The sequence below is a fragment of the Platalea leucorodia genome (assembly GCF_965183815.1).
Source record: "Platalea leucorodia genome assembly, chromosome: 6".
NCBI classification, from domain to species: Eukaryota; Metazoa; Chordata; class Aves; order Pelecaniformes; family Threskiornithidae; genus Platalea; species Platalea leucorodia.
In genome coordinates this window covers 31,983,661-32,007,200 of record NC_138828.1, presented here as the reverse complement: position 1 = coordinate 32,007,200, position 23,540 = coordinate 31,983,661, and the positions used below count along the sequence as shown (strand labels likewise).

General features: G+C 43.4%; 2 protein-coding genes across 2 annotated transcripts in view; one reads left to right on the top strand and one right to left on the bottom strand.

Annotated features, from left to right (window-relative positions):
* The window catches only part of LOC309592029 (uncharacterized protein C4orf17), a gene marked incomplete at its 3' end in the record, with an annotated part of 5,733 nt that extends 742 nt beyond the window's left edge, over nucleotides 1-4,991 (top strand). Inside the window, exons 2-8 of the mRNA XM_082315053.1 lie at nucleotides 8-214; nucleotides 811-866; nucleotides 2,276-2,440; nucleotides 2,978-3,059; nucleotides 3,460-3,616; nucleotides 3,915-3,958; nucleotides 4,900-4,991. Coding sequence (XP_082171179.1) covers nucleotides 8-214; nucleotides 811-866; nucleotides 2,276-2,440; nucleotides 2,978-3,059; nucleotides 3,460-3,616; nucleotides 3,915-3,958; nucleotides 4,900-4,991 — 803 coding nt within the window. The remainder of the gene's footprint in view (nucleotides 1-7; nucleotides 215-810; nucleotides 867-2,275; nucleotides 2,441-2,977; nucleotides 3,060-3,459; nucleotides 3,617-3,914; nucleotides 3,959-4,899) is intronic.
* A 4,474-nt stretch (nucleotides 4,992-9,465) lies between these two features.
* Nucleotides 9,466-22,815, bottom strand: TRMT10A (tRNA methyltransferase 10A). The gene is made up of 8 exons (XM_082315394.1): nucleotides 22,695-22,815; nucleotides 21,043-21,333; nucleotides 19,844-20,006; nucleotides 17,843-17,914; nucleotides 17,281-17,355; nucleotides 16,145-16,294; nucleotides 14,864-14,969; nucleotides 9,466-11,287 (listed from the first exon to the last, which is right to left on the bottom strand). Exons 2-8 carry the CDS (start codon nucleotides 21,261-21,263, stop codon nucleotides 11,121-11,123), a joined length of 954 nt encoding a protein of 317 aa, XP_082171520.1. The 5' UTR covers nucleotides 21,264-21,333; nucleotides 22,695-22,815; the 3' UTR covers nucleotides 9,466-11,120.
* Between the last annotated feature and the right edge of the window lie 725 nt (nucleotides 22,816-23,540).

The following is a 23,540-nucleotide window of genomic DNA, read 5'->3' as shown; positions in this document are numbered from 1 at the left end:
GGTCTCTCATCAAACAATGCTCTGGTCTGTGTTGTAAGAAGCAGCTTTTCGAGAGAACACCCATCTGCTGGCAACAGAGTCATCCCCAAGCAAGAAGCTGATCAAGAACACGTGCTAACTGGGAGCGCCACAAGCAACACGTCTGCCAACTGCTACCTTCCAGTGCTCGAGAGCTTCATGCGAAGGGAGCTATGCACTTCACAGTCTGTGACACGTGAGTAGAGGCACCAAACTGCCATACCGTACAGCAGCAGAAGAGGAACCTGAGCTGTTAAAGGTGCACCTGGGTCTCAGCCAGGGCACTGTGTCATCACAGCTCAGGCCCGGGTAAAGGGAACATAGGGCAATGAACGTACATTTAAAAGGCAAGTATTTCTTCCCTTCTCTGTGTGTTAGTCACCACATCTTACAAGATTCTCCTCGCTAATTACCTTTGCATCTTCATAGCTTTTAGAGATTATATGCTCACTAGACATCTAATAATTTCATAATTGTCAGCAATTATTACATCCGTAAGCAACATTCTGCAGTATTGGTTACACAGCACTATAAGCATGCATCTGTGAAATATACACTTTCCAGGATTTTCTTCAGATTTCTTAGGCATCCCAGAAAATAATTGCATTAATGTACGATGTGAGGTAGTAAAAGCAAGCAAAAAAGGAAAGAAATACACCCCCTTAGAGACATCTAAAATATGGCTTGTGCATTTTTGTAATTAAAAATGCCCCCCGTCCTGATACAACATAAGGTGTATCCTATGGCCTTTATTTTTCAACTTGAGAAAACACTCTGCCTGTTGATTTCCAGGAGGACATGCAGATGTTCCTGAAAGGATTCAAAATAGCCCTACTTCATCTGAAAAGGTAAGGCTAAAAAAGACACAGCTCTCTGTTTCAGCACTCTCTCTCATTTCTCAACACTGTAAGCTGAACTGACAGTCTCAGCCTGCTAAGGAGGACAGCGCAGAACCAAAGAGAGGGATGTGAGGATCCCATGTGTGGAACACGAGAGCTTGGAAGGGAGACAGTGTCAAGTAGGGTGATAACCAAGCTATAACTGTATCACTTTCAGCTCCATAATGTCACCGTGCTTTGCTAGCAAGAAAAATGGTCAAACTCAATGAAGATGGGAATAAAATTCACTTTGTTTCAAACTGCTGGGGAAAAAAGTCACACCGTACAACAAACGAGCACAGGAAAAAGCCTCCTCCTCTCACAACATTCTTTAGATTACTTACTGCCAACAGTTTTACTTTTGCTGACACTGTTTTGTAGAAGCAGCACGCTGGGGTTTAGATCCAACTTTGCAGCTGTGTTCATAAATTCCAGTAAAAGATTCTTTCTGCAATAACTCTTTAGTCTCAAGCTGCAGGCTATCTAATTACTCGTCTCCTCTGTTGCGACTGTATGAGAGCTGAGGGCTGTGTTAGTATTCCATTACAGACGGTATCACAAGGAGGATTGCACACTCTTGACAAAAAGGGAATGCAAGTGTCGCTGCACTGGTACTGGACAGCAGAGGGCATGACGAAGATGTTTTGCAGTCAAGATGCTAAAAATAAGGACTCACTTTTCGCCCAACTTTTCTATTTTAACTGGGGTGTGGGGGTCTCTCTAAACGTTGCTCTTTGGTTCCTGAGCTGGGTATAGTAAAGACTATGCTTTATTTTTATGGTTCACTTATACATGCAGAACACAGTTCTTCAAACTGTATTTACTGTGGGTTGGCTGCAAAATAACTACATAATGGACAGGTACTGCCATATAGCCACACTCAGTAAACTACTATTTCTTAATAGCTGTTAGCTGCCTTTTGCTTTTCCTCTGCACTTACAAACAGAACCTTCTGCCAATCACATTTTGATTCCTGGGCCTTGAACAGACTGGTGAAGCCTGCGCACAGAGAAATGAAGAGTAGTGGCTCAGCAGCACACTACAAACCCATGATGGAAAAGCAAACAGACCATAGAGGTCCAGATTTAATCCCTTCCTGATCTGATTTCCATCAGTAGTTACCCGGCATCACTTCCATTCTCATCCAATGTTGCACATTATGCCATGGATATCCATTATTATTCTTGGTGACTGTATATTAGAACTGTAACAATTAACCTATAGGTGGTCATATTCAACCAAATAACAGTTCTAGATGTGTCTTCTGCTGCACACCCTTGCTGGGGACTCGTGTTAGCCATATACTTCGCATTGCCTTTAATTGCTGCTTAAATGGAGTCAAACCATTCCTTTACACACTGTTTTCTATTTTGGATAAGCTTTGGAAAAAACAATTCCAAGCCTCTGCACAACCTGCAAATAGACAGGGAATCCACATCGCGCCTCTCACCCAGCCTTCCTCTCCATTTGTCAACTTGCATTACAGTCCTCGCAGCCGGGAGAATGTGAATTCTGACCTGAGCTACCTGGATCAGGAAATAAAGGTAAGCCGTGAGTGCGGCAGTATATGGCTTCCTGTGATGTTACACATTTTCATTTCTCTTGCGGATGGTGTGGGACTTTAGTGGTTAGATCTCCCTTCCCCTGCTGCCCCAGTGTGGAGTCTACTGACTTCTGTATTTAGCATTTACTGTTGAATTGCCTTCACCTAACTGGAAGTTGCTATTGGCAATCACTGGGGGAGCAATGCAGCTGGCACAAGGGCTGAAACTTGTTCTCTAAAAAACAGCCTGTAAATATTAACTGTGGCACGCAAGGGGCTTTATATGTAGTAAACACTGCTTAGGTTTTCCTTCCTGCCTCTCTGAAGTGCTGCGTACATGGCACTTGCTCAACATCACCTTTTGCAGACGGGTGTCCTTAGCTCACACTGTGGCAAAACTGATGGGACATCTCAGGCTAGGCAATTTGCACAGCTGTAAAACTGCACACACACAGCTAGAGCTAGACTAAAACACATGCAAAAACTGTCACGAATCAGCTTCTCTTCCTTCGTGGTAACTATCCTCTACATCTTCCAGGTGCTGGAAAAACTCAGCAAAATTTTGCAGACAGATTCACTTACCGAGATCCAAAAATGGTTTGCAAGGGCAGGTAAAAAAGGTAAGAAACATAGGCATCCCTTTCTGAAAAGTACACGCTCTCGTACATTCGTGTAAAACCCTGAAATTCTCCTAGACCTGAACTGAGTGGGGTTGCTAAGGTAGAAGGAATCGGATCCAGTGCAGTGTGCTTGGCCCGGCTGTGGCGGTGCTGAGCAGTAAGGTGACAATACACAGAAATCGGGCACTCAGACCTCAGCGCACTCAGGGTTGGTGCAAGGTGGAAAAACGTGGGTCTCTGGGCTGCTGTGGGCTGGGGGAAGGCAGAAAGCAACCGAAACGTGTCTCTCATGTCCTTAAGCCCTTTGAAAATGAGGTAAGGGAGCTCCTGAATTCACCCCTAAACATCCAGATCAGCAAATGGGAACTTTAATAAAATTTCTGCTACCTTCACGTTTCAGAGAAAGACTTTGTGTCCAGTCTGATTTATTCAGAACCGACTGACAAAGGTGCGCTGAATTCTAAGGAAGGTGCAGCAGAGAACATGAATAGCCTGAGTTTGCTAAAGCCTCTCCCTACTCTTCAAAGAGGTCCAGAACAGGAAATGAATCAGTCCAGGTAAAATCTCCAGTGAGGCTGCTAGGATTAGGGACAAACTAAACCTCATAACCAGAAATTTTTGTTTTCTCCTCCCGTGGAAAATGCAACTTTGTGATTGAAGTTTACCATGCACAGCCTTAATCAAAAACGCTCCTAACTACAAACAACCCCACACTCCTCGATACAAATTTAGTTATCACAGGAACATCATAAAGTTTTAGGAGCACTTGAAACCCCTTTAAGAAAAATCTCCCATATATTGCAGTGCACAGTTTGTATCAGTTGTATAGGGAGACATTCTTTCTTTTTCACTCAGGTCTTTGTCTACGGAATCAGTGGCAAGTCGAAACCTGAAACAGGGTAAGTAATGGAAATTATAAATGTTAAGACACCATGGTTCTAGGATGCTAGTCACCAAGCAGCGCAGGGATCGTGAATGTGCAGAAGCTCTAACTTTTGTCTTCGCAGCAGGACCCAAATTAGAATCATAGAATCACAGAATTCAGGGACGATATGAGAAATGACATTTAAAACCTGAATTTAACTTCTCTAAGAGCTAGATACCCCAGACCCTCTACTTGCAGCCACTCAGTTGGTTTCTCTTGATACGACACTCATGTAAATCTTCTCCTAACCAGTGCAACTCAGAAATACAGCAAGGTGAGGGACATGTGTACAACTGCATCTGCCTCTTGCTAGAAAGAACATAGCAGCAAGAGGTACTGATTTAATCTCTTCACTAAAATCTGCTCCTGTACGTTATACACAAGCTGAAACTCCTGCCAACAGACTTTGGGATTCGCCCTCATGTAACATATCTCACTCACTCTTTGCAGGCTAAATTAGGCTTTCTCAGACTTTTTCAGCTACCAAAGGCCACTTTTGCAGCCTCTACCCAGTCAGGGCAAGCCAACAATACTGGCACTCCCAAGAAACAGTACCATCACCTCTTTGTGTCCCTTCTGAAGCACACAGAGGCAACAAAAGTCAGTCCCAGAGTACGTTATCATTTTAACAAAGCCATTCATGCCAGCTTTAATGCTACCAGCATTTACTATTGTTTGTATCTCTACTGGAGGAGTCAGTGAAGAGTAATCTTGCATAAGAACAAGAAGGAAAAAGAAGAAACCTCCAAAGCAACAATCTCTGCTTTTCAAAGTGGTGTCCAGGGAGGCTTCTTTGCTAAAGAGTGGATGTGCTTCTATACTCTCAGCTATGTATGGAACAAAGCCAAACCAGTCTAACATAATGCTAAGCCTAGCCTGATAATATACAGCTTTCTTTTTCAAAATGTTTTCCAGAAAGGGAGAAAGAACGTCTTTTGCTCTCAATGCTGAGAAACAGAGGTCCAGCACAAGCAGACACACTGTTCCCATGGAAGAACTGCAACTGAGAAAGTGCTGCGGAAACAAGAGGCCATCCTGCCTGCGTACTCTGTCTCACCTGTGCCACAGCCACCCCCAAACAACAGATATCCCCTTTCCAGTGGAAGGCCCCCTGTTCAGAGCCACTGAAGTGTCTCCCAGTCACCTGCACATACAGAAATATGTAATCTTAGCACTTCTATTATAAAGATATCTGTTCAGACTCTGTTAAAATTTTATGCTCATTATAGTCCTCAAGCGATTCAACTAAACCACGCTGCATAGGTACATGAGAAGTGAGCTAAATGAAAAAAAGGACAGAGGCAACACTTTTTGGCATCAGATTCATCTTTTTTTGTGACTCAGCCAGGCCTGCACAAAGAGCTCTTGTGTGCAGACTTGACTCTACAATCACAGACATACTGGGGTAAGAAGAGGGGCACACACATTATCTGCAGAGATACATGTCAAGCCCTGGGCACCGGGGAAAAAAAAGACCCTGGATTTTCAAAATCTGGCCTGCAGAGTGACTGCAGATGTCTGCCTCACAGCAAGCTAGAATTTGCTTCCATAGCTCTCATTATTAGCGGAGAAGCATCACAAATTGTAGCATCCAGAGGGGGGGTGAGGGGACACGGACGGGACAACACCAAACAAACGTTAAAACCACCAGGCCAACCTCAAGCCATTGAAATAGAGGCCAACAATGACAGAAATGTATCTGGCTCTTGCTCAGGCCTTGTGAGTGAACTGTGAAAGCAGAACAATTGGGGTTTATCTGTTTTAAACATACCCCTGTCAATGTATTTTCACAAAACCAAAGAAAGGTGATAAATCAACCCTACTTCCAGTTATTTTCCAGAGCAAGATTATTCAGTGCAGACAGGCTCATTCAGAACATCTGGCCAAGGGGGAAGGAGAAAAATCCTGTTAGCACAGTGTTAAGGAGAGAGCAGCTTAGCTCAGAGCAGAGCTCAGTGTACTCTTTCCAAGAGCCCCTGCCTTCACTTCAAATCACGTCTACTGTAGTAACAACTACCGCATCCCTTCCCATTTCCCGCTGCAGAAGAGGCGTATGCCAGCACCTGGGGGAACAATCTCAGCTCTGCTTTCTCTTGGTGCTCACTCGCTGCTGCACAGGCCCAGCCGTGGCCGAGCGCCAGAGGAAGCAGGCTGGTGGGCACGAAGTAACCTGTCGCTGCAGATCCATGAACAGAGTATTTGTGAATGGCCGGCAGAAGGCCGGTCACCCAGAGCGGTCATGACACAGGTCCGCTTGCCAACTCAGACCACAGATGCAGAAACTCATTTGTACAAAATGATTTAAGTGGGTATCAGTTTCCCAGAGATGTAATTTCTATACAGCTGTGCAAACGTATGAGCCTGCAGGCCGCGGTAAGTGGGAGCGGAGCTTCGAGCGGGAGAGGAGCTGGCAGTGCTTTGAAACTTCCCCTGTGCCTTAGGTGTAAACACTACAAAGTCAGCTGGAAATCAAACTGGAAACCGAGTAGCAGGGTTGAGTGACCACACACACTGACTAAGCTGTGGTAATGATTTATTGAATGGGCCAGATACTTGACCAAATGCTTTTGGGCCATACTCAGATTGCCTTAATACTATATAAATCTCTGTCCTGAGTGTTTCTTATCAGCTGTCTCTCGGCATCATGCTGCGTTAGCTGAGCCTGAAAAACTTAATTACATGTCAGAGGCTCACTACCGAAGAGAATCAAAATGAAAGCAGCCATGCTAACATGTCTTTCAACAGCATGGTTACACTTCCCCCATGGAGCTGACAGGTTACTGAGCAGACATGTTAGAGCCAGAAGGGTGATAGCTCGCAAGGACAGTTACAATCAACTGCATCTTCTCAGTCATTTCCCTTCCCAAAGCATCTGTTACTGTATTTGCTAGATGTCTGAAAATACAGCTCCCTCGAGGGCAGCTGACCCATCCTAGTAGTAAAGGAAGAACAAAGTTATGTTCAACGTGTGAATATCAAAATCAGAATTAAAGTTGTTTATGTTGGGAAGCGTCTCAGATACATAGTAACCTGTCGATCCAGCCGGAACTTCGCGATTCCCCAATACAAATGTTGCCTGGTCAAGTTTTCATCCTGAGCTTAAATTGCGCGCGTGTCCTCTGACGCCTTCCTTGATCCCACCTGCCTGCTTTATCAGTGACCTGCATTCTCTAGCAGGAGAAGCTGAAGCAGATTCTTAGAATCACATCAGGGTGCAGCAGGGATGGAGAAACTCCTAAGACTGCTCTAGCGAGGCAGCTGCATTTCTATGTATGTCCTCTAATAAAATTAGATGCCCTATCTTCTGAACTATCGCTTGTCCCTACCCCCAACAGCTGGAAGTCTGCAGTCTTTAGGATCTGTCTGCTGTTACTGAGAAGGTTCAGCTAGTACGCCAGTCTAAATCGTCATGCATCCCTGTCAAGTATTTCTGAACGCTTTGTGAAGTGCTCAGGTTGCAAACCAATATTCTTCTGCAAGTATTTATTGCTGTCCTTCTTCAGAGAGGTTATCCTGTCACTGAAGATCTGGCCCATTCAATAAATATGTAAAATCTTTGCATTGTGCAGTGAACGCAGAAATAAGTATGAGTTAGTTACACACTTTATCATGATAACTGAATATGGGCAAGTTTTCAGAGCTTTCAGAAAAAAACAAAGAGCTGAGCTCAGGTAGCTGTGCTGCCATTTAAAACAATTTCATTAAGCAGTTACAAAAAAGAATAAAATGCATTAGAAAAACATTGACAATTATCACTCTATAACTTATTCATTGTAGATAAGTAAAGTAACACTTTAGTTCTATCTGACAACAGCAGGAAGCCAGGAGAAACACACTAACAGCGTCCTCCAGAGAAAATAAATCCTGTCACACACCTGGACTGCACAATTTAATCAGGTGATCTGTCTTCCCCAACCCACCCCCCACCAGTTTTATATTAAACAACAGGAAAAAATACATAACAGATATTCCCTGCATCAAGATAAGAAGATTAAAAATACTGAAAAGCCTAGGATGCCTAGAGGCCCCTCACGAAGTTGAAACGAACATGTAATGAACTTGAAAGCCACACTCAGAGTCACACGATTTCTCACAAATCCCAGGACACAGATTTCTGGTCACTTGACTGTTTTCAAAGAGTTGCCCATTGCTGCAGAGGTAGGAGGTACCACATGGGAAGCCTGTGCCCTTCTTCACAGAGGCAGCCAGGGACACTCGGGCGTTAAAAAAAAAAAGGACACAGCACGTGAAATACATCAGAGTATGTATTTCAGGATGAGAGTGAAATACAGCACAAGACCAAGACCACTTGGGACGCTCTTCCCAGGGATGCCAGCAAATGGCCATCCTACCAGCCTCCATTTTCACACTGCAAAAAGACGCTGGAAAGACAGGAGGACTACCTTCCTCGCCTGTCACGAGGAGTTGTCGCATCATGGCAGGGACTGGAGGTGTCACAAATAGCACAAGCCCTCTTGCTTTTACAAGCTACTCTCTCAGAAGCTCTCACAAACAGGTTTCAGTTTCTCACACTCGATCTGATGCTGGGTGATTTTCATGTGCTCCAATCAATGGAACTGTTTTCATCAATAACTTTACCTTGAACCCACTGCGAGAATGGCCCTTCAGGGCTGCTTGAACCGTCACTTCTCCCTGAGGACTTCTGCATAGCTGCAGCCTCCTGCCTGAAAGTGAATCACCACTTTATCACTAGTGTGATCGTGTCTGGTGCTGGCGATTCCACCAATGAACAGCCAAGCATCTAAAGCATTTAGAAAAGGGTCAGAAGTCTCATCGGTGCGAGTCCAGGTCCACCAAGAACAGCCTTTATTCTAGACGGCTGCAGAAGTGTAGGGTACTGAAAGGCTGAGGACGGCAGCAGTAGTCAGAGGTCTGTGCCCATCAAAACCCCAGTCTACTCCCGCTTACCGCTCCATCTCACCAGTTAATACATCCGGAGGACAGCATCCTGTAGGAACAGCTCACGACAAGAGGCATGGACTTCAAGCCTAGCATGACCTGATTAAGTTAGCACAAACAGAGAAAAGGTGAACGGCAGAAATGGCAATTACTGGCTAAGGCACCAGTGAGGGCAGGAAGACCAGGTGATGGAGACGAGCAACGCACATGAACAGGCAACAGCTGGTCACCAAGCTGCTGGGACGTTGTGGAGTTAGCACCGGGAGCCTTCCAAGAGCAGCATGCCAGACCATCTTTTTCTTCTATTTGTCCATAGACAGGTAAGCTTCAGATTTGCAACCCCTTGATTTAAAAACATACGCATGTGAATAGCTGTGTGTGTTTATCTAATTTCACTGGTGAAGATGTAAGACAGGCTGTGTTTTAAGCCGCAACACACTTTCTTCACACCACAAAAATGCTTTGTCAGCAAAACAATGCCGTAAGACGCTTTTGAACCCTTTCCAAATGTCTCCAAAGTCCCCGGTTTGTCTATGTGACCTGCTCTTGCACTCTCAAGCCTGAGTAAATGAGGCACATGTATGAAATGGTCTTAACAAAACCTTAGAGAGACTGAAGAGTCTTAGATCAGGTTTAATAGGTGCTATGTGCATTAACACATGGAACCTCAGCTGTAAAGACATAACTCCTTGTAATTTTACTGCTTTACACACTTATATCGGAGAATCAGTGCAATACATGGTCGGTATACTTCTGCTGCACTTTTTGTTACAGAAATAAAAACAGCAATGCTTTTATGAAAAAGCTGATGTGGTTTCTGGAACAAAAGCAATCACATTTTTGTAAAGCCTGACAAAAAATCCCACATTACTTGAGCAACAGACCACAATCCATACTTTTAACAGAAGAAACTTTTCTACGGTTATTTAAAAAGTATAGAGAGAAGTGCACTGAGTTTGTAAAGTCACGACCAGTTGGCTGCCAACCCTTCACAGACCATAGGGACTAGTCGCCATTTGAAAGCCATAAGAACAGAGGGAGGAATACCAATGGATACAAGCTAAGTCATACTTGGATCAGGCCTCTGACTCCAGCTCAGCAAAGATGAACAGTTACGATGACGTATTCTTATGCTCTTCACTTGACCTATGTGAAAGCTGCACTTGGTCAGAAGCTGCAGCTACCTGGCTAGTGCCTACAGAAGAAAGGGACAGGGCAGGCTCACAGGGGTGAAGCCACAGTTCCAAGGTCTCCGTTTCAGTACTCTGCAAAAGCACTTAAGTCAGTTAGAAATAAGGTGAATCAGAACTTCCAGCCAAGACTGAGAGTATGACTCTATTTTTTTTAACAGAAAACTATTTGACAGACAATACAATACACAGGACCCTGTGATAAAACAGGTATACTGAAACTGAGTGACTTGCAAGAAAGAGTTCCTATCTCCTGCTATTGTCCTGATACCGAGTGATAAATTTTCCTAAGAGGATCAAGAAGTAATCAAAAGTGATTGTGTCACCTCAACGTGCACCATGTACCAACCAAGGCACACAATTTGCCCTTGTGCAGACATCCATCCCACTCAAACTGAAGTATAAAGCGCTGGCTTAACCCAACGCTCGTACTTCACCTACTGACCCCAGCTAACTAAACATGGTATATAAATCAGCGTGGCTCAGCTGATAAAGGCAGTTCAGTTGCTTGTGATTGTCTGTTGGGATGCTCAGGAAAATTAGAATTTTCATTTGTTTGTTTTGAGTGTTCTTGCACACTTTGCAACAGGCACTAGTGGTACAGGTTTTGAGGTCACAGGAACGCTTGTCATTCACTGCTTTTAAGAAAACTTAGAGCAGAAATGGAGAAGAATGCATACATTAAAATAGTAACTACTAATGCTCTTGGGTAATACACCCAACTTGGTATGTATAAAAATAATATTTAAAAAAAAAAATTAAATAGCTTCCTTGGGAAACAAAATAAATTCTGCATTTGCCATTAATTTATTTTTTTAAAAAAGCTATTAATATGGAAATTTATCTTTACGCTTCATGTCCAGAAACAGCTCCGGGCCAACTATGGAACTACTGAGCATTGAGACAGTTCAGTATCACAAGGGCAGCAGATGTCTTTGGAGTGTAACTGCTTCATGTCCCAGTTTTATCCCACAAATTGCATGCCTCATCTTTCCCATCATCATCATCATCATCTCATTCTGAAGCCTAGTTGCCATCCGAGTCATCATCTTCATCTTCTTTTCCAGACAGAGTGTGTTTGGACGGATCATTGGCTTCTCCCAAAGGAACAGCCCCTTTCCGCTGTGGCAAGACACTGAAAAAGGCCTCCTTCCAGTCTCTCTTCTCCAGGTATGCAAGGATGATCTCAAACACTGCAATGTCAAGAAAGACCATCAGCTCTCTTACAGGGAGGTAAGTGAACTGCTGATAGGAACACCCCCTCAAATCCATCTTTACAGGGGTTTACATGCATTTGGTTGTGGTGAAGTACAGGCAGAAGCAGATAAGGCAATTCTGCTACTGCTGCAGTCTGAAGCCAAGCACACTCTGAGTCTCCGGTTGTAAGACAGTTACTACAGCAGTGCTTTTATACAGCAGCTCCAGTTTGAACCAATTTTTCTCAGGGACAGGGAGAAATGTCGCCCCAGTACTTCAGGTCTCCCCTGTGCCTTCCATACAGGCACTAATGCTTTCCCATGTTTGACAGGAATACTGCTGCGGATGCACGTTAACAGTGACTTTGTCCCCTCTCCCTAACATATGGACAGTCCAAAGTCTTCCTAAAACCTGCTATAATTAGCTTTCTCTTTCATTTCCATCTGAGCTTATGGCAAAAATCCTTATTAGTCTCCAATTCGGTGATTCTTTCTTGCTGTTTCTATTACGTTAACCATAGAGTCACCCCACTCCTCCTGCTTCAGCTCCCCAAACTTTCCCTGATGGACAACAGCTCCAAATTGCCTTATATGCAGAATTCATAGGCAAACTCTTATTTAGAAAAATCCCAGGCTATCCAAAAAACCTCTCAACACAGACCGGGGCTCGGCAGCAGCAGGGAGGGCAGGAGGAGGCCCTATGGCTGCTGAGTAAGCCAGACTTGGATGACAAATCTGGGACAGAGGGGTGGCTCCTCAAGCTTGGGGCTACAGGAATAGTGCTAACACCACTGGAGAATGCTGACTTCAAAGAATGCACCCAGCACAAGCGTTCTCGATGCCAAGCAACAGCATATGAGAAAGGATCAAAGGAGCTGTGGAGGGAAAAAAACCCTTAGAGAGAGTTAGGCAGGCGTTCAGAAAAGGAGGAGCAGCATGGATCTCATACTCACTGAGAGTCAAGTTACAGAAAAGTGTCACGTTTACTAGAGGTTTCCTGGATCCAGGTTTACTGGACAGCCAGCTGCTCTCCGTGACACTGATATTGAAGAGTTGGCCATTTTACTAAGCAGGTTATTCACCTGAAACGTGCTGTGAAGGTATGAGCTCTCAAAGGACTATATTAATATCACTGTAAGTTACTGCAGAAAGCATCTGTGGCAAAAATGCTGGCTAAGAGACAAGAAGAGGACAAGGAGCGTGTTTCTTCTCCTTTGTTTTGGAACTTCCTTTATCTGCATAGTAAAACAATGGAAAAAGAGTGGCTTCCACAGGAGAACAGGGGCTTCTATGATGGGCTGCAATAGCAACAAAAACATTATGAAAGGACAGAAAAAGGCAGTGGGAACAGTTGGTAGACATCATAGTAGACTGGAATGGAGCAATATGGTCCCTGTAATATACACTACAAAATATTAGCCTTGGGATACAAACCTGAACAGAAGGGAACAAACTCTCTCAGCTACACTTGCAGTTCTGTTTTGCAATACAGTGTTTTACACAGATCGCAAATCTTCCAAGTTTTAAAATTCTAGATCGAGTTAAAAAAAAAAAAGCCCCATCTTACACCTTGTCAGTTTTCTAGCATCAAATATTTTGCACATATGTGTGTTCCTCATGCTGCTTTAACATGGCAATGCAGGCACTGAACTGCCTGTGGGAATATATGGAGACTCAATCCCAAGAGAGAAGGATTATAAATAAATACATAAATAAAGTAAAAAGCAACAAGCAAATTCCACTCTTTACAATGCCCTCAATCTCCTACCACCAGAGGGCCCATTTAATTAAAGTGCTTCAAAGACTGACAACACAGTTCAGAGAGTTTCTTCTTCTACAGGACTTTCCAAATTCACACCTATCACAAGTAGTTCCACAGGGACCAGACAGGTCCCACGGTCTCATCTGGCGAGCCCCATACTGTACTCTGCTAGCTTCAGCTTCTGCACCGAGGGCGGGAACCCAAAGGCCAGAACAACCAAATGAAAACAGAAAGGGTGAGCAATTACAGTTACACAAAGCAGTGAAGTGGATGTATTCTCAGCAAAATACAAAATCCTCAGTGCAAATATCCTTCTCACCTACACAAAAGAGATTTGAGAGGCAGCTTGATTCTGTCCACCTTACTCATGCCAAGCATCTCCTGTGAAAGATGTCTTTTTGGATTTAGGTTGTAAGCCATTAGGGTTCGAATATACACCAGAACCTTAATTACAACTGTTAAAGGTACCTCTGCTTTTGGTGATGGTAGGGTTGTGTTTATTTTCATGCCCAAATCCTTAAGCAAAATACTGCTATAGTATAAGCTTTACCTTAAAAAGGATCTATGTGTTAAGAGCCTTTCAGCTGCAATTTGAAAATGCTTTAGAAGGGCAAAGAAAGACAAGCTCACACAAAATGAAAGCTCGGCAACTAAATTGCAGTAGAATCAGTGCCTAAAAGTCTGGCACAAGAAACATGCACAAGACCATAAAGCAGATAAATGAAAGCCTCAATGTAAGCGATCCAATTTATACCCAGTGCTCAAACATGTAGAAGACAGCCTCCAGAAATGCTGACACTAGAGGTCAGTATAAGATTATTGCAGAAAAACTCCAGTAGAAAGCTACAGCTATCATAACTTTTGATGACTAACACATAAAGTCCTATTCTTGCCTATATAAAGCAACATTTAAAGATCACGTTTTAGAAACATGTAAAATCTTACAAATACATGGGGTTTGATAATTTTTAATTCCGGTGATATATTATATTCTCCTCCACGTTTAAATAATCTTTACTATCGTGCAAATACACACCTCATCAATCAATGGCATTTTAGGAAAATAAAGTTATCATCAAACAATGTGTTACATAATAAAATAAACTTGAAAGAAAACAAGGTAAGATAAAAGAACCTGAAGTGGGGCAAAATAAAGACTTGGACACCACATCACAAATTTCCATAAAGGTCTGAGTAGGCTCCGTTTTGCATATATTTTTGTTTAATGACACTGAAAGATAACCTAGTAATAAAACTGAAAGTTTAAAAGGAGTGGGATTCAAAACTTGGTGAAGCAATTGTATACTTCAGTCAGAACCAGGAAAACAGGTAAAAATACCGTTAAGAAAGCTCAGCAGATGGAGTACTGCTGATAGCAAATGAGACAAGTCTACAGGTACCTAAGCAGTTACTGCTGAACAAAGCCATCTGAAGAGGTGAACACATCACATGCATTTATTTTCCCCTGGGATAAAATATATGGGATAGTTTCCAAGATTTTACTCACGTAAACATGAAGCCTGGAAACAAGACCAGGATGGTAAGAATGCCAAAATTACTCATGGGGACAAGTCAACAGAATAGGAAGTGCACTTTTAAGTTGCTAAGACACCATCCTTTACATTTAACTATTTAACTAAAATATTTAAAGGTCAGGGCAGTCACTGTATCCCAAAGGCAACCAGATTCAAGAAATATCAATAAAATAAGAACTGGGTATCTGCACTGCAGTGCACATTTTGAGGGTTCAAATTGTGAATATCACAGGTATATTCTATAATAATGTCACTATTTTGTGATTTAAAACTTACCATGATTGACAGCTAACACTTTCCGACTGTTCATCTTGACAAAGTTTCCAAGTGGGAGCTGTGCATGACCAATTCCCTGCTCTACAGCTTTTTTGTAAGTAATTCCCTGTGGGAAAGACACCAAAACAACTGGACTGAGAATCACCATTTCAGATCAGATTACTACAAGTATCAATTTCTAGCAAGAGTTTTGCCAGTGCTGCCATGATCTTGCTTTAGAAGATATTTACAAAAATAAACTTATCCCAGTTTAACAGTACCTGCTTCGAGGGATACCTTTGGAAAACTTATTACTTTGAATATATGTCATGCTGTGATGTATGGTCAAAAGGATCATAAATAAAACTTGTTCATGCAGCTGCAGCTCTAAAACGTGTCATCAGCCATAGGTTGTTTTAAAGGCGAGTTTATGCTTAAGTACAAAGTTACTCAGATTGCAGTAACTGGGTATTTTTTGAGAGGAAGAATAAAGGATAAAGAAATTTTATTTGCTTTTTTAAACCTGGCAACTCCTGTGCCCAAGATGGGCAAAAAAAAAACCAACTTTAAAATTGTGTAAACACTTTATACCATAATGACTATATAAAGAATCTGCTTTAGCTCCCTCCTAGCCTTTAACTGTGGATTGACTGCTGAAGTATCATTTGGTAAGGCTTAAGATCCATCCCTTTTTTAGCATCACATTGAAATATTAAACATGTCACCAGAAATTACAGAGGAGTGTCTTCGAAGAAAAGCAGTAACAGTGCTTTAATTTCCCAGCTGAATTCTCTATAACATTCCAGGTCCACACAGCACGATCCCATGTACAGGTATGGAACCAGATCCCTGAGGCATGTGTGTTACTTAGCCAAGCTGTCCTGACAAGCAAACTTATTAAAAAAGGGCATCCAAGATTCAAGTGCTGTTCTTCATCTATATTTGGGCACGTGCACATACAAGCGCGTGCACATACACACAAGTGCATGAACAGAAACCAAACCCTTCTGTCTGAAAATACGTCCCTCAGTAAGCTGAGCAGTGTTATTAATTCCATTCCTATATTTAAAATGAAAAGATAAAATCCTAAAAAGCTCAGCATGTCTGCACTCTGGAACACAAGCCACTGCTACCACCGCAAGGTTTTTTTTTTTTGCATTTCTTCAAATTTTTTTTTAAGTTAGTTTTTTTTGAAGAAATTTTCTTGTTATTTATTTTTGTTAGTTTACACGTGAACAGCATTAATGTCAAATAAGGTGCCAAAAAAAAAAAAAGCTGTAAAGAAACGGACCCACAGTTTACCTTGTGGTGATTGTGATCCACCAGTCCTCCAATCACGTAGGCTTTCTTCTCATCAAGCTCACTGAGAACGTCTGGGGAATCTGAGGTAAGATATACTAGGTCTTCTTTCTTTATTAGCTCACTATAGTGCTCTGTTCTAATTTGGATATCCTCAAAAAAAAGTAGTTAAAAGAAGTTACATTCAACCGATGAATTGCTGGGCAAGCTTTACAGACCCAAGATGGAACCAGCAAGAATAAATCCAATAGTATGCAGTCATTCCACATCCCTCATTCATGTTCAATTATGTAGCACAGTGCAGACTGACTGCTGCATAAATAATGCACAGTCCCTACGCTGACTTGTAAAAATGATCAGGGAATTTTCTGAAACCCCAGAAGAACTTTACGAATCCTTAAGTTCTTGTGATTCCCTTCAAATGTTACCGTATTTCTCCTAGCTATGCAAATAATTTTCAAGTCCACCTTTCTAAAAGAAGCAAAATGAGAAGTAAATGCTTAGTTAACATTACTTGTTTGATAAGAGAGGTTTATGCTTTGCTTTTGCAAAGCAGCTATCGCACAAGACGTGCTGAAAGTAGAACTGTTTTTATTTACGCTAAGTGCTCTTCATTTGAAATTGTTGGAATATTGGTTTAACAGGGAGTCGCAAGGAAAACCACGTGAGATCGACCATAAGACAAGCTACTTCTCTAAGGAACACTTCAGTGTTGAGAGGCAACATAATGGAAGTGCAGGTGCACACAAGAGAATCACATCAGGACTTCAAAAGTGTCTTTTTCGCCAAGAAACAAAGAGCGCTGTCAAGAGAGACGACTGTCAGAACTGCCTAAATCAAGTAGTCTTGCTTAGTCTGTCAGGCAATGGAATCTGTTCAATAAAACCAGGTGAAAACGGATATGTGTGGAGTTTTTCAAGCAAAAATCAAATCTAGATTCAAGACAAGCAGTCTTTGGCTTATGTAAGTTAAATTAATTATAAGCACAAAGAGCCACGCTATTTCTAATAAGCTATTGCTCTGATGTCTGAGAAAAACTCATGTGGAAAAAGCACAGGTCCTTCACAACTAACAACCTAGTTAGCCACTATAATCAAGATTTCTTTTTCTTTTTTTAACAGAAATAATCAATTATTCACCTTCCAGTTCACCCATCCTTTGTCATTTTCATTCATGTTGCTCTTCAACTGTCCCCCATGGCTGGTCAAGTAAAACTTCAAAAAGAACAAACAAGAGGTACAAAATACTGAAAAGTTAATATGCCTCTCTGTTTCCTCTCTGTACAAGACTTTTTCTACCCTTAACTATTAGCTAAAACTCTTGATTATTTTTGAGCTGAAAGTGGTACCAAGACCATATTCATACAGTCAGTGACACATTTAAAAGACAAATACGCACTGACAGTCACTTTTTTTTTTTTTTTTTAATTTGTCAGATAAAACCGAGTATCAACAGTATTTTCGTTGCACACCAGTATCTGGCACTCTTCATCTGCATGCACATACTTTTTCACATATACGGGGATTTTTATAACATGTGGGTTGAAAATTAATCTATTACAATAGAAGTAATTTTCATCTTAAAAAGAGGCAGCTTAAGTGTTTTTTTTCTACTACAGTTCTCACCACTTGGGTCACAGCTGCCCTTCTCATATGCTTTGCACATGGCAACATGGTCAGTGCTCAGGTTGTTTAAACGTACCTGCACGGGATGAAATGCTTTGCGGTTTTCTGCATAACATCTCTGAATTTGCTTGTGAAGCTTCTTAACATCCTGTATACAACACAATTTGTTTTTACATAGTCCTTCAGAGAGACCACCACAAAATGCTTTACCATGAGCCAGTCGAAGTTAAAGAGAGAAAAAAGGAAGCTTTTAACTGGCCAAAGGGACCACTGAGAGAGTGTGGACATCAGACCCCGAGAGAAAAAACAGCCACTGTGAAGGGATTATGCTGACAAGGAAACACATGCGTCTTCCACAAAAGTGAATTTAGACACCTCTATGCATGTGCTTGATTTGCATTATTCTAGGAAACAAACAAAACAAACAACAATCACTGAGATTTAATTATATGCAATAACCTACTCCAAATTAATCTGAGGAATCTAGCAGATTTATCACTGTGACAATACTCAGTCTTTCACCCATGGGAAAACCCTGAGAGTATACAGTTTATATTTAAGAAAATTAAATAAGCATAATTAACCTAAAGAACCTCAGAACAATGCAAATAATTTAGAGGCTGGCATTTTGACCTGACAATTTGGTTAACTAGTTTGGTTAACTAGTTAACTAGTATTACTTAAAATGCAGCAGACTTAATTTTTAGTCAATTACGTTTTTTGTAAGGTATATTACATATTATTACATACTATTCTCAGTGCCCCAAAAGCAGTGTTTCGTAAATACAACTGATTCCCATTTTAAAATGAAACATCATTATATTGCTTTGATTCATGTAGTGCTTTGAGAATGTTTTGATATTTCCAAAGGATTTCAAGTAAACTACACTTTACCACTGCAGTATTGCGATGCAAGTTTTTAGACACGAGAGAAAGTGTCTAATTAATCCCGTTGCTAAAGGTCATAACCATCTTCACTTACAACACTTCACCCTTCCTAAACACCTGCAGAAGTGCCAGGTTTTGTATCAGGCCTAACAGGGGCTCTGCCTGACCGAGGAAGGAAACGCTTTACGAAGGACGAAGCTCAGCAGGAAATGCCCAGCCAGCATCTCTGAAACTATCAAGGAGGTCCTCTGGTCTCTTCTGGGGCACTGCTGAAGGGCTCCTCAGGGAACCAAGCTCCAAAACACCAACTGGAGCTTCCCCAGAGTTTTGCGGTGAGCAGCACTAGCCTCTATTAGTGCTATACATGCTTTGCATTACATTCAAGGAGCAGCCAGACAGGCTTTGCGAAAGCTTGAATTCAAGCAGTCTTGCTGGGCAGTGAAGTCCCTGGCAGAGCAGAACAGCTCAGGGTACCAGGGAAGGGAGAGGCCTGCCTGAGAAACCAAAGGCCACAGTCTTCCAGGAGGCTGCAGATTAACATACTTTCCTTGTAGAGTTAAAGCTGTTTTGATCTCAAAACACCACACCAAGCATCTTGACCAGTGGTTGGGTAGCATGCTGATCTTTCTCATATTTCCCCATCCTGCTAAGATCTTGCCCGTTCTTTCATCCATTCTAAAATTTTAGAGATGGGCTGGACAGGGTCCTCCTGTCCCAACTGCCTCTCGTGTGACTGAGAGAAAAAGCTCAGTATCCGCATAATGCTCAAAATTCTCATTTCCACAAATACACTAACACGGCTGGAAGCCTCAGGTCCACTTTGAAAGAGAAAGTAACGGGATGTGGCATTTGCAGCCCCTCTAGCAAAACTATTTTGAGGCAGAACTGCACCTAGCTTCATGGTGAACACGAGGCACAAACTGTTTCTATATTCCTGGTTTTGGAATCAAACCAACTTACCACATCTTCATGAAGGTGAACAAAATCTTTGGCAAGCTTATATAAAGGTACATTCCAAACCCTAAAAAATTCAGCAACTGACGTAAGGAGGTCTGGAAGTCATCACAATCTTAAATACGCTAACTGTCCTCTGAAAGCTGCTCTCCGGTTTTTGTGCTCTGACATTGCATCAATGCTGTCACTGGAGAACCTTTCAACATTTGTATGTGATGGGTAAGTTTTCTTTTACCTTTAGCACCATCAAGTCATCAAAGCTGCAGTCCACAATGAGGCGAAGCGTACTAGGAACAACTTCCCTTCGCATACGCTTTCTGTCATTCCCTTCGTTATTGGAGTCCAATTTTGACTGACGTTCTAGTTTTCTCTTCTGGCGTTTTTCTTTTCGTTTTTGCCTAAACAAACAAACAAACAAATAAATCCTCAAAAGGCGCTGCCAAATCTGCTGAGGTAGGTGTTATGCACATAAATGCACACCTCTACGATCAAGGTGGTTGCCCCATGACTGTGGTAGTTTAAACTTTTCCTGTTGCCTGCGTTTGTGCTAGGCTGATACCAGCACGAAACACATACCCCATCTTCGTGGAGTTCTATGTGTACCTACAAAGACAGACAGCTGACACAAATTCAGTGCAGTCAATAGTGGGAGTCTCATGGATTTAAGGGTGCTCCAAATCAGGTCTCATAACAGAAACAACCAAAAAGATTGCCAAAATTGCAGTACCAGAATCAGAATGTGGCAGGCAATTTGCCTCCCGTTCCACTGAACAGTTTTTCAAAAGGCTTCTGAAGGAATTGTTTCTTCCCCCTGCTCCCCCGATGGCAGCAGGCAGTTGGGAGATCAGATTTCAGAGACAGCAAATTTAACAGCCACTGTCTGGGGAAGGAACACTTCGCATTCAGCAGGACAAAGATAAAGCACAATCAGCCCATTTGCAGATACGCTTTCTCTCAACAGCAGAATAATACAGAAGCTCATCATCTTCCAAAACTATTTTAACAGATTACAAGTCAACATAACTTATAGCACAGCATTTCATGTGTCAAAAGAAATTTTTTTTATTCACTGTCGTAAGATTCACCAAGTCTGACAGCACCAGGGAAAGAGGGCACAGCCTATTCAGAAAGGAACAAGGCCACACGTTACTTCTCCCTTCTGACAAACCAAAACCATGCAAGTTTGAATCCCTCCTGATATCCTCTTCAAGCTGAGGAACACTTCTAGTATGAAGAGAGGATGCTTACCTTTATAGCTTCTTCATATGCAAATGGAGTGGCCTGCGACTACTGCTTTAAACCTGGTGTGGGAGAAAACTGGTTCAACTGCCTTGATTTGCTAAAGCAACCTACACTCAAACTCTGCTGACGCATCGTTGTTATTAGCACTAAATACTACACGTGATCCCAGGAAAGCTATTTTGCAAGCCATACCTCCGTAGGTCTTTCTGTTCTTCCCACTGTTTCTGCTTCAATAGCTTCTTCCTTTGCCTCTTGGACATGGGCTCAAGGCATTCTTCCTTGTCGGAGCCTGCCTCCCGTCTCTCTACTGGGTTGTCACTGGACTGCACCTTTCCTTCCACATCAGGAATTTCCGGAGACATGGTATTTTCCGTTGGCACCGCTGGACTTTCTGTTGGTGTTTCTGATGACATCAGCTTTTGGCCGGTTTACTGACTTGTTTCTCAACACATTCATTAAAAGCAAGCTTTTTCCTCACCAGTTCTGTAAGAAACAAAACAATAGTATGAGTATTATTAACAAGAAGCACAAATATCACTCTACACCTACCATAAACCTGAATAAAGAAACAATAAGTAAGAGATGGTCTTTTTCTCTGTAAAGCCAGGTTAGTGCCTCTGCAAACAGTAACATGTAAAATACTAAAGAGATTATAACCTGTATTCAGATCATGTCTAAAATGCTGCCTGCTACATCTGCAGCTATTCAGTTTCCAGTTAATAACTTTGTGAAAACACAACTGCATAAAAGTAGGGAATCACACTGGATTAAATGTAAAAGAAAAAGCATTAGCAGTACTATTATGCGTACACAAACTATTCTCAAATACACAAACAGAAAAAATTAAAGAGGTATCTTGCGATATAACTATGGCAGCATGTTAGAGAAATATAATTTTAAAGAGCCTAAAGCCATTTTGGGAGCAAAAAAAAAAAGCACGAACACGATGCACCCCTTCAAAATTAATTTTTATTTCTTCTGAGAACCAGAGACACTGGCCAACCACTGACACTGGCCACTGTCAGTGGACAAAACACAGCAAGTAAGGGGATGAACAGACTAAACTGTTACTCAGCAAAATGTTCTGCGTTCAAGTAAATTACAATTATATCCTCTCCTTTTCAATGGCAAGTATTAGGTTTTCATACTAGTAGCTCCCCTGTGCTCAAAAGCCGCATAGTTTTCCAAAGATAACTACTTCACCGGAGGACACTGCATCTACAGAGCGAACATGCAGAAAAAAAACAATCCCCGGGCTTCTGAGTCAGAAAACACACGAAACACCAGAAAACCAGAGGTGTTTCAGCTAACGCACCCCGATTTCCCTGTCTGGGGGCGTTAAGACACAAGGCCCAGGGAGCCGAGATGCTCATGGGCGCCAAAGGGCCGGGCCGCGCCTGGCACAGGTGCGCCTGCAGCCACCACAGGCACTCAGTTCTATACATACATCTGTGTGCCTATATATAGACACGTATACATATACACACGTACAGCTATATATACGCATCCATCTATGTATACACACATTATATATATAGAAACACACGCGTTATTTCTGCTCACGCGCCGAAGTACCTCATAGCTCAAGAGGACCGGCCACCGCCGCCCACCAGGGCCCGGGGGAGGCCGCGACACACACACCCCCCGCACACCCCCCCAAGGCGGCAGCGACAGCCGGGCGTTACGGGCGGCGGCGTGGAGAGGGGGTCACGCTCCCCAGGCCGCTGGGAGGCGGCCATTTTCCCCTCCTTCCCTCTGAGGAACCCCCAGCCCGAACCCCAGCTCCCCCACCCCCCTACACCAACGGGTAACGGACGCCGCGCGGGGTGGGGGCCGCAACGTACCCGCGAGCCGCCCCACGCGCAAGGGCCGGGCTGGGGAGGGGGCGGGTGATGGAGGAGGAGGAGGAGCAACCGTCCGTCCCCCTCCGCCCCCCCCGGCGCACGCGCGCGCGCCTCCTCGCCCTCCGTGACTTCAAGTCCCGGCGAGCAACGGGCGGCGGTGACGTCCCGCTGACGGGCGCGGCCCCGGCGCTGAGGGACAACGGAAGTGTTGAGTGACGGCATGACGGCGCGGGGCCCCGCGCCTGCCCGAGGAGCGGCCTGTAGCCGGTGCGGGCCGCGGGGGAGCCGCCCTCGCCCCGGTCCGGCTCGGCAGCGGGGGTTGGCCCTGACCGCTGCGGCCTGGGCCCGCTCTGGCTTCAGCTGGAACGGCTTCCAGTCAAATAAAAAAAGGAAAAGCTTCAGCCGTGACAGATGCACTCGAAGATCAGCCGTGGTTTGGGCGGGCTTCTCCTTTTTGCATCCTCGCTTACAACAGAGGCTGAGAAGCAGAGGCTGGCTGCCGGTGGGCACTGCCGCCCGCCCTGCCGTGGCCCTGCCGTGGCGGCAGAGCGAGCGCGGGTGGACGTGGGTGCCGCGGCCGGGCTTTAGGGGCCTTTAGGGCCCGGCTTTGCAGGCAGGTACGCAGATGGGCTGGTGGCTTTGACGCCGGCCGGAGTACGCGCTGGCAGGCTACCCTGGTGGCGGCGGTGGCTCGATGGGATTAAGAGGAGCGAAAAGCAAGAAAACCTTATTTTTATCTGATGGTTTTGATGACACCACTGAGTTCACGCAGGGGCCAGTGAAGTATTTTTAAGTGGTGACATTCCTCAGGGCAGATTTCTAGCCCAGCAATGCTGTGTTCCCTCT

Coding starts and splice junctions, on each gene's coding strand:
- TRMT10A (XM_082315394.1), bottom strand. CDS start 21,263: ATGTCATCAGAAACACCAACAGAAAGTCCAGCGGTGCCAACGGAAAAT. Junction 17,356..17,842: donor AAGCATTTCATCCCGTGCAG/GTACGTTTAAAC, acceptor TTCTTTTTGAAG/TTTTACTTGACCAGCCATGG. Junction 14,970..16,144: donor TGGATCACAATCACCACAAG/GTAAACTGTGGG, acceptor TCTTTCCCACAG/GGAATTACTTACAAAAAAGC.